General features: G+C 32.2%; 2 protein-coding genes across 4 annotated transcripts in view; one reads left to right on the top strand and one right to left on the bottom strand.

The window, feature by feature from the left end:
- Nucleotides 1-2,056: 2,056 nt before the first annotated feature.
- The window catches only part of LOC111044428 (polyhomeotic-proximal chromatin protein-like), a 159,129-nt gene continuing 149,501 nt past the window's right edge, over nucleotides 2,057-11,684 (top strand). For both annotated transcript variants that reach the window (XM_039423315.1, XM_039423313.1), the window contains exon 1: nucleotides 2,057-2,393. The gene's annotated coding sequence lies outside the window, so the exon portion shown is untranslated. The remainder of the gene's footprint in view (nucleotides 2,394-11,684) is intronic.
- Nucleotides 3,758-11,684, bottom strand: part of LOC111057487 (14 kDa phosphohistidine phosphatase) — a 30,992-nt gene continuing 23,065 nt past the window's right edge. For both annotated transcript variants that reach the window (XM_022344917.2, XM_022344915.2), the window contains one exon: nucleotides 3,758-8,493. In XM_022344917.2, coding sequence (XP_022200609.2) covers nucleotides 8,290-8,493 — 204 coding nt within the window. In that variant the 3' untranslated portion in view covers nucleotides 3,758-8,289. The remainder of the gene's footprint in view (nucleotides 8,494-11,684) is intronic.

Raw genomic sequence — 11,684 nt, 5'->3', positions numbered from 1 at the left:
GAATCTAAACTATTAGAAACTAGAAACTAAAACTTTGATGTTTTAAACAACAACATGCGGTGAATTAATTGTGTGAATATGCATTTACTGACTGGATTACTTTCGAGCGGCAAGTGTCGATACTCATAAATAATTGACTGCATGTCGTCGTTTAAGGGCCAAGCCAAACGAAACTTTTTTCAGGCGTCCTAGACGGACGAATCAGCAGCGCAGTAAGCTCTACGATTGGCTGATTGGGTTGACGAAGATTTCAAGAAATTTATCCTCTTTCCAAAGTTCAAGTCACTTTTCAATCAAACGAAATGAAGGAAGACAAATTTATACTACAGGCCTTATATACTGAGGTCCATGTTATAATGGCAGTGTGCAATTGACAATACTGTTGCTGTCCTTTTCTATCATACAACAAAACAGATAGCGCTATCTCTCTCTAGCTTTGCAATTTTGTCAGTTTGACAGAATATTTTATTTCCACTTTTGACAGTGACTGTACAAAAGTAAACAATTCATTATCAGTCGCCATTTTTTTCTCCATTCTATCAAAATACTTAAGTGCACAAGTCGTATAATTGATTTAAAATGTATTTTTGAAACAATGAGATAATTTTTAGATATTACCGTATGAAAAACACAAATTAAAATACCTGAAATGACATTTTAAAAGTTGATAACTAACCATCCTAGACTTCATCCATGCTTCAGTTAGCCTACATGTATAGGTTAGACCTACTCGTACCGGTATAAAAATATTGAAAAGTTATTTCACAACTATTTCCATTGAAATTACTCATTTTAAATAGGATTTCTATTTTTCTATTATTTTTAAAAGAAATTGGAATAGAATACCTACCAAATAACTCAATTTCTGTTGTTTTGAAATTCAGATTTTGGTATCACAGCTTTTTAAAGTAGCCGCCATTTCAGGTTTGTATAAAAATAAAAATCTCATCTCAGTTATAAAAGCAAATTTTGGAAAAAAAAATTCTTGATTAATTTGACATTAAATTGATTATTTAATCAAGGAAATTATAATTATTATTGGATCAAATTTAATGGGATGCATTGAGTAAAAGCTGTGTACACTGAGTGGCAAAATGGAGAGACTTGGCAACGTTTTTCTCGTATCTTTCTTCACTGCCATTATAACGTGGACCTCACTATGGAGGATAACATTTCCTACAATTCTATACCGTTCAGTCTACTTGTTGTTTACAAATTGGAAAATTAAAATTGATTTCTTTTCAATTACCATACGTGTAACTTTTTGTTGGTGAGTAAATTCCTGATGAAATTTATTTATTTTATAATTTATATTTTAAAAATTATAATAATTTATTTTATTGAAAATTTAGAGGAGGAATTTTCTTACAGACTGGCTTCATTCAACATTTTTGTTATCCTGAATTTTAACAAAAATTGATACTAATTGCAGATCTATTCATCCTTAAAATGATTAAATCAATAAATTGATTCAGTCCCAGTTCACTGTTTTAGGAAGTTTTATAATAGATTGGGCTACTAGTTAATCCTGTTATATTAAGCGAGCAATTTCTGTATATATCTGGTTATTTTTATATCTGGCTATTTTTATATCTGGTTATTTATGTTTTACGGATCTCACGATTTTCACGAGATTTGGAACATAGTAGGTTTATGATATTTTAAAGATTCGATTGCACTAGGTCTCATTCTTTGGAAAACTCGCTGAACGACATTAAAAGGATAATTCATCCTTGGAAAACGGATGATAATTTCGTCGTCTCTCGATAACAGAAGACAGTGGGAGAGAGACAGAATTATTTCCAGTTGTGTAATCATAATCAATCAGCAAGAAATTTTATCTAGCTAGACAATTAATCGATTTGATTAAAATAATCTGATTTGTTGACATGACATGATAATCCTCCTAAACTGGACTATATAATAATTTTCAAAATTGATAATTATTTGACAATTTCAAGTGATTAGTGAGAATATTGATCGTCTATAACAGTGATCCACAACTCTATATATTTCCAAAACTTTGTTGGTACTGTTTTCTCCAGCTGGCTGCTCAGATTCTAACCTAAAATCGGTTTCCGTTAAAAAATTGTTTCTGTTTTCATTAGTTGTGTATTTTTGTGTTTATTAAAATAGATTGTGAGTTTTGTAAATGTGTAAAAAAACTTGGTTCACTTCATTAATTAGTCGTTCCAAACATCTTGAATGTTGCAGTTTTATCGGTTTTTCTAAATCTGTGAATCTACAATCATGACAAGTGCTGTATTAGGTGTTATTCTGTTTGCAATAATAATAATGCTTTATTTATGAGTTTTATAAATATTATGTTATTAAGAAAGTGAGGTTTGTATATTATAGTGAAGACAGCATAAAGCAGTACATAGTTTTGTTGGGTGAGTACAGTATATTTTCTGAAATAGAGCTTTACATTAAAAACTGTGTGTATTTATATAAATAAAATTTAAATGACTTATATTGTTATATTCTACTAATTCAAAACGCTATTAGGTTCCATCTTATCGATATTTTAAGACTTGAAAAGTTTCCGCTAGTTATCTATTTTCAAGTGCTACATTTTTAGAATAATACTTGAGAAAGACAAAATAAGTCGTGACTTTGGAGAAAAATAAAATCATATCAATAGGTAGTGTTGTGTGACTTGTGACAGTAATACTATCTAGCCTATACAGCAATGTAAATTGGACTTGTAACTTACTTGTATTTGTTCTCCTGACAGTCTGATGGCTGAGGAGTTGTCATTTGAATAATACACTTAGCAGTTTGTCAACTGAACAATACTATCAGTTTACATTGAATAAATCAGTTATTCCTTGTTTTCAATTAATTCAATTTTAACCCATTTTTTGCAACGCTGATTAACTAGACTAGATTAAATACATTATAGCCAAGAAAAATAATAAATATCAACACTGCATTTACACTGAACAGAGATGTGGAATTTCTCCATATCAAAGTGATAGAAGAGATATTTCAAAAATTATGTTGCACTGTCAATAGACTACCGTAGGCCTAACTGTGTTATTTCACCAAAATATATAAACTGCTTACGGTAGGCTACATCAAAATTTATTTGGAAAAAATGAAGTTAATATTTTAGCCCACTTGGAGGATGATGATTAATAAGTTGTTTTTCTAATTTGATTTTATTGGTATGTCCTTGAAGTTTTATACTCTCATTACAGATCTTATTGTAATTTATTTTTCGATAGTTGAAAATTAGAAATCACTTTTAATTTTAATCAAGGAATTGCTTGTATAATCATTATAAACTGTCATAAATGTTTCCTATTAATGCTTCCATGTTGTTTGTCATGTGGATTATATCCCATAGTTTAACTAATTACTTACATTTATGACAATACTTTGGCTAATTTTTATAAGTACCTAGATTTTATATTCAAGTTTTGATCAACTCAACATTATACAAACTATATTCTATAAAAACTACATATAATATGACTTGATAATGAGATAAATTGCGAGATAATACCAGCAAACATTTTTAATTGCAAGTGAGTAAATTATTATTTCTAAAATCAAATTTGTTTCTCGTTGTTTATTATTGTAACTCGGCTCATGAACTGATGAACTGTCAGTACTTATTAATCTATACTACCGGTATAATCAATATACTTCTTTCAGTAATTCTTCAAATAATTTTCTGACCATTTCTAAGACTCACCTTTCCAGCATTAACCGGCTTTGTAGGATGATAGGTGTAAATAAGACAATACAATTATTTAGAATTGGTGTTTATTTTGTCAATATTAATGCTGATGGGAGTAGGAAATTTTACAATATATTATTTTTGTGACATTGTTTTACACAATATTGAATCTGCTGTAGTTATGCTATATAAGTTAATAACCCGTTTCTTTAGTCCTTAATACTGTATAACAATTCTCAATGAATGACTCTGTTTTCAATTTCAATTTAAGCTATTCTTGCTTAAGGTGAGGCTCAATAGATAATGATTCGGATGTTTTGACTCTGGCAAGACCCAGAGTCAAAAATTAGTGTCTTGAGTCCAGTTTGTGAGACCTCCTGTGGAGTTCCCTGGTGTAGACTGGTGAAAACAACGGCCACCCGTTATGTTTACCATGTTGCCAAACCGTTCCATTTTTTGCTCATCCCTCGGATGCAGAGGCATTGTTAGAATTCTACTGAAGGACCACTCTAAACTCCAGACTAGATTGATTATCTATCCTATAACTCACATATGAGAGGAGAAGGTTTCTTCACAGCGTTTCTATCAACTCACTTTCGTTCTTGTCTGTCTGTCAGTCTTGTAACATACAACTTATGAAAAACAATTTTTGACCACTTCCTGACTACCTAAGTTTAGAGACTTGAAATTTTCAGAATAGGTTAGAACTTGATGACAATGCATCTCCCCATTAGTTTGTAAATTATTGACTTCTTCATTCTTTTGGAGGATAATAGAAATACATGAGAAAGAAATTGTAGTTATAATTTCAAATCACATGGATAATAACAATGAAAATATGATCATTGGATTTATTTATATCCAAGAGACAAGAAATATCAATACTCACTCAACTCAGCACTTAGATTGAATTCATGCGATTTTCGCCCGTTCCCCAAATAGCAAGACTTGGAACATTCAGAAAGGACCACAGCCCAACGACAATATAATCTTTCATAATTCTCATCATAATCATCACTATAGTGATAGTTTTCTATTTTCCAAGCAATTCAATTTTTGTAGTAATCGTCATGATTACGGTCAGTGTTTCAAATTATTACATAAAAATTGATGTAAAACTTGAAGAATCATGTAGACTAATTGCAACTTCTGAACTAATTTTTGATAATTATTGCAGAAAGAGATCATTCATATTTGATAAATCATGTCTTATTGGATAAAATTATGTTGTGTACTACGTCTCGAATCAAGGAGGATCCTTTTGTTTCGAATTGATAACCTCTATCTACTCTATCTCCTTTGGTAATTTTTCAAGTTAGTATAAATACTGTATTTTTCTCTCTCAAACATTCTTATACTAGATTTTTTGTTATTCGCAAAGTTTTCCTGGAATGAGAATAAGCAAACAAGATAGCAATATGCCAATCATACCCTTTCTCACTCCCTCTCTGTCTGTCTCTGTCACCATCCCTTGTGCGTTCTCTAAGACTGTCTCTCTATCCCTCTGATCCTCATTCTATCTTTCTCTCCACCCACTCACTCTCACACCTTCTCACTCTATCACACCCTCTCTCTGTTATTCATTTTCAAACAAACATTCTTGTGATTGTACTCGATTGGTTTTGGAGAATAAACAATGAATTTCTCTCTTACTTCCCTCTCACGGGCGGCTGTAGAAGTCCAAATTGTCTTGCTACCGATAATTGCTACTGCTCTGTAGTGAGATTCACTTAAAACTGTCAGCATTAGTTGAAAGAGAACAGCATTGATGCTATTTATAAGTATTTTGACACACAACGGAGCTACTCTATGGTGGCATTCATCTTAAAATGTCAGCATTAATTGAACGGGAACAACTTTGATATCATTCACGATGTATGCTGACACTCAACCAATCTGCTCTATTGTGAGATTCACTCTAAAATGTCAGCATTAGTTGAACGTGACGAGCTTCCATGTTATTCACAAGGTAGGCTGACACACAACCAAGCTGCCTTACAGTGAGACACTGTCAGCATTAGTTCAAGGTGAAACATTGATGTAATTCATAAGGAATGCTGACTGTTGAAAGTGATCCACACTATAGAGTACCTGACACGGTCAGCATTGACTGGATGGGAAGCATTGATGTTATTCATAAGTAATGCTGACAATTAAAAGTGGATCTACACAGTTTAAGTGTCTAGCTCTCGAAACGTTTCAGCAGGGCTAGGAACATTTTCAGGCCAGCCCCTAAACCTACAACAATCAATTAGTTACGGAAGCCTGTAACTGTGAATAGAGTTTTCATTAGGGGTGAGTTCTTTCATGAAAGACTGACTATTTCCCTATTTCTCTCCATCTGGGGTAGTTCAAACTTTGATATGAAGAAAGAAAAGAACTTTTTTGAATGAGCTCTGCATTTATCAATACTTCCCCTTGGGGAAAAGACCTATTCTTGTCAAAACTGGGTAAAAGAAAAAGAGAGAATGATGAGTTAGTGGGTGCTCTCACTCTTTTCGGACATGTAGAACTGGCAACATTAGAAGACTGCATTCCATCGTGCTAATATATAGTCTGGTGTTTATATACTTAATATACCTGTATTCTCTTTGGTGGTAGAGTCTGATTCCCGACGGATCAAATGGCCAAATTGGCCCTTGAAATTTAGTTCAAGTACCATTTTTCAAGTTACCTTATTTTCTCAATAAGTAGAAGAGATTTAAAAAATTTAAATAAGGTATTAATAAATTTTTCTGCAAATTTGGTCACTCCATAAAAAATTGGTTTGGAAAAACAATTTTTTACAAAATTGATGTTTTGGGGAATTTAGTATTTTATATCATGAACAATACATTAAAACATGCACTGTCAAAATTACTTGATTCTATCTGCTACCGATTTGAACGTGTTCTGGCACAACAATTTCAACTTTAGGTACCCATATCTCATAAACTGATGGACAAAAAATTTTTTTTCAGAAATTCATTTCATTTTGATAACTTGTTACCATACAAATGAAAAAAAAATTGAAGTGCCACCAGTAAAATGTTCCCAAAATGGTTTTGCACAGCCTTAAAGTTAATCTGGACCTAATATGCCTGCTATAGGATACCTGATCAGTCATGTTTTTAATTTACAGGTTTCAGTGGTAAACCTGGTTGGTTGACCTTCCAATCTCAAGCTTTCTTTACATTAAATCAGTAGCAAGGATTTAATTCAAAATTTTGTCTGAATCATTTGATAAATTCCTTAAGTCATTTTGAAGTGAAGCCATCACCATTCATTCATTTGTCAAGGCTTGCATTATTTATTTATTTATTGGGAAGACCTAGAAAGCGTCATTGACAGTAAAATGAAATAGTCACAATCTTACCGTTACCAGCAAGTGAAAAGTCCTTCAATACAAAAAGCTGACTGTAAGGTGCACATACACTAGACATGCACTACTTAATCAATTAAATGCCGTCCTGTGCTTGGCTACTGTAAACACATCTTGAAGTCAGCTGTTCCTGTAGTTTGTGACTCCTCCTCACTCGCTGGTGATAGTGGGTTCTACAGTTTCGTGGAATTATCTTGTAGAATAAGCTTATAGTAAATTGCTGCTTGCAGTAACTTACTGGTGAACAAATAAATTCTCCAGTCCCACACTTTCATTGAATAAATTATCAAATAAACATAATAGTTAACCAGCACTTGAACGTGGTGTTATTAACCAAGATTTATAGACAAGAGATCAAATTTATTAGCTGATCTTAGTTTATGTGATGACGTCACGACACCCCCTTTTCTACAGTGAGGTCCACGTTATAAACGTAACTAATTAAAAAAAATAGTAAATATTGCTGCTTGCAGTAACTTACTGATGAAGAAATAAATTCTCCAGTCTCACATTTTCATTGAATAAAATATCAAATAAACATATAAAGTAGTTAACCAGCGACTAACATTGATGCTATTAACCAAGATTTATAGACAGGTCAAATATCTATAAGCTGTTTGATGACTCACGACGCCCACTTTTCTACTACATTAAGGCCCACGTTATGAACGTATTAAATGAAAAAATTAGACTGTAGTGTCGTCAAATAGTTCAAAAATGAAGATAAATTATACTTTATTTGACTAGAAGATATATATTTCAATTATATAATAAATCTTTATAATTGAAATTACACATTTAAAATATGTAATCAATAATAAGTAATATAACGAATAAGTAATACATAATAAGTAAATTATAATATAATTTAATTGTTTTTATGAGATTTAGCTCAACGTTATCTATCTGGCATGAGAGTGGTCGCGATGAGTCTAGTAATAAGTAATAATATTTTTACATTGTTGAAAACAATCTGGCTATGGAGCTAGAAAAGGACAGATAATAGATATATCTGCTCTGTCTTATGACGGACAAGGATAGCAACACCAATGTTAATCAGTTTTTAACGTGGACCTCACTTCAGCTCCTTAAGACAGAAGTTATCAATTACAATGATTTATAAAATAAATTTTAATAAATAATAAGTAAATTATAATATAATTTAATTGGTTCTTTGAGATTTATCTTAAGATTATCTATGTGGCATGAGAATGGTCGCGATGAGTCTAGTATCAGCTGATCAGTAACCGTCGTTGGTCCAGGTGACCTCGTAGCCGGGAAAGTTGACCTTGAGAAGGTCAACGGCCAGCTGATGGTTGGCGCGGCCAAAGCCCTGTGAGTAGCCATAGACCAGCAACCTCTTCTCGTCTCTGTCGTGCTTGATGCGGCCGCCACCCTCGCACTCACACTCCAGGCCCAGCTGCTTCAGCTGTTTCGCCTGCACCTGTAAACAGAAGAGTAGACACAATAGTACAGAGTGTCCCACGAAACGTGTTACAGTTATCTAACGATGTCATCAAACTATACAGTATAATATAGTTTATGAGGGAGGCTGTTATACAGAGGGTCCCACGAAACATGTAACAGCCGAACATCATAGATTCTACATTAAATTCACAACAATAAGAGTTTAGTAAAATTGTCTTACATCGAGCTTAGTTTTCGAGATAAATGAATTATTCCATATTCTTGAATAACTAGAAAACTATCAGTCAAAATCTAATTCTAAGGATCGAGGAAGGAAGAAAGGATTGGATAGAGGAAGAAATTTCATATAAGATTCATATCATTTGTCCCTTTGTTTAACGTTTATAAGTTTTTTATAAGCGCTCAAAGTTGAGAAAATTACAGTCGTCGAGTAGCTAAATTTCAAACAGTTTGAACGCTCATAGAAAAGTTCAAAAACGTAAAACAAAGGAACAAATTATATGAATCGTATTTGAAATTTTTTCCTCTTTCCAACCATATCTTTAGAATTAGATATTGACTTATAGTTTTCTAGTTATTGAGGTTATTCAAGAATATCGAATAAAGTAACTCGAAACGTAAGGTCGATTTAAGAACATTTTACTGGATAGATTTTGTTGCAAATTTAAAGTAGGATTTATAATCTTCGGCTGTTACACCTTTCGTGGGACACTGTTTACACGGTCTCCCTCATTATACCGTATGCCATCGTTAGATAACTATGTTCATCCACCTACAGTGAAGTCCACGTTATAATGGCAGTGGAGATAGGTAGGAGAACAGTGTTGCCGATTTCCCACTTTGCCACTGCCTTCCATGTTGGATTTCTGATACTGGTATATCAGATGTAATAATAACTGTTCATCATTCTTGTTTAAAGTAACCAATTATATTTTATTCGTCTGGAACTTATATATTTTCTAATTATTAATTTTTCATGATTGAGATTATCTATTTTGTGAATTGATTATAATTGATTACATTTCTACATTGTTGAAAAACGATCAGGTATCGCTGTGGAGCAAGAAAAAGATAGCGCTAACTGCTTTGTGGAATGATGTACAAGGATAGTAGCACCATTTCTATCTAATCAAATACTGCCATTATAACGTGAATATCACTGTAGTAAGCCCGAGTTGAAAGCAGCCAAAAGCTAGTAACATGAAAGAAAATTGAAAATGCAATCTAGCCGGCTAACAGCTGAATCTAGACACCTAGTATTGCAGCATTGCCGGCTCGTTAGCCATGGCATTCAATTGGAGATGATGTGATAATAATAAATCAACTAGTCTGGGAAATGAGAGTATAATTTTATGATTGAAATACATCAACTAGATGTAGGAAAACAAAACTACGCCTGAAATTAAAATATGATACTGACGACGAAAAAAGAAGACAAAGAAAGAAGAAGAGATAAGAAAAAGAAGAAATCTGGCTGAAGAAGAGAAGTACAAGAATGATGAAACAAGTTAAGTGCTTAATGTTATGAATAAAGAATAATAAATTTGGCTCTATTTCCAAGTTAAAAAATGAAAATATTAAAAACAAAGTATAATCTATATAATAAGAGAGAGTAGGGTTGTGTTTGTTCGTGTGTTCGTTTGTTCGCATCAAAACATGTCAACTTGTGGATTGCATACCGGAAAAACAGAAATGATTTAGATCTCCAAATTTTGCACATCGATTCTAAAAATATCAATCTCGTGTACCTCGAAGTCCAAATTTCAATTTTCCTTCTAGATTTTTATAATAAATTAATGTTCAAATTATGGGACATACGATTTCATACGGCGATTTCACATTCAAATCATATGATAAAATTAAAAAAAAAGCTGTTCTATTATTTTTTTTCTACCTGATTCAACTTAACCTCAATAATATTGTTTTGATAATTATATTGATAAATATTTTTAATAATAATACTGTTATTATTATTATTAAGATTATAATAGTATTGTTTTGATAATTATATTTTTATTTTCACAAACTCTGTAAGTTATAATAATATGGTGAATGTGAAACTGCTGCATCAAAGAAATAATCTCAAAAGCATCTGTTTAGAAAAACATAGTTTTAAAACTTCGTTTCTATGATGCAATGTATAGGCCTACATGTCATGTGGCATTGATTATTAATTTTTCAGATAGAACAGTTTTTTTATAAAAAGTGCTAAATAAACGTATACAGTTTTATCAATGCTGTATCGGCAATATGAATACGCATGCAGTTAATATGGCTTTGAATAAAGGTGGTGATATTCTTACATAAATAAATTATTCTCTTCCATTTTTATTTAATTTACAGTCCCAAAATTATTCGAGCCTTGATAGAATGATTGACTCACTGTACTAGTCCAGTCAATATAGACATAAAAAAGGGAATGTGCTTGCAATTTATATTGTAGTTCTGATTTTTTAATATATTATTTGGGTACATAAGAGAAGTCCAGAACAAATTCCTTCATGCAAAATTTCCTTGTGCTAGATACAGGGTGGCCCAAAAACCTCGTATTTTCGGATCATTTTCCAGTTCTCAGCTATTTCTGCCAAATCTCGTAACTTAATCGAACAGAAAAATTTACTCTAGCCTTCTTTTTAGATTATGAAATTCAGAATAAAATGAGATCATTCGTAACTTTCTATCTCTAATGAGTATTGAGTTATGATTTTTCAAAAATGAGTGAAATTTGAAGAAAAAATCAATTTTGATGAATTTTAGTTTTTGATCAACAATATGTTCTGATTGTTACCATTTAGATGTATAATTCAAAATCCCCCTGGACGTATTTTTTTGCTCTACAATCTGAGATCAGGTAGAGCGCTCTATCTCATATAGATTTCCAGGTACACCTGACAACAATGCTCCTTGTATTGTGAAAAACACCTAATTTTCAGCTTCAACCATCATCACCAACTACATTGTCCTCACATTGATATTTCGCACAAAGAAATAAGTTCATGTGATAATGTTCTATGAGAATCACCCGTTATATGCACTTAATTTCAGTATTTCCTAGTGGAGAGGCGCGATTAAGGACACCTCAAGGATCAAAATTTCAAACACTTATAACTTTTAACACAATGCACAGATTTCATCGTACTACACTTCATTCTTCTCAGCTCGTCAAGGCGGTCCAAAATCATGCATCATAAGTCAAACTTGGTCAAA

The sequence above is a fragment of the Nilaparvata lugens genome, chromosome 3 (genome assembly GCF_014356525.2).
Source record: "Nilaparvata lugens isolate BPH chromosome 3, ASM1435652v1, whole genome shotgun sequence".
In the NCBI taxonomy this organism is placed as follows: Eukaryota; Metazoa; Arthropoda; class Insecta; order Hemiptera; family Delphacidae; genus Nilaparvata; species Nilaparvata lugens.
The sequence above is the reverse complement of the archived record's forward strand: the minus strand, read 5'-3'. Positions and strand labels throughout refer to the sequence as shown.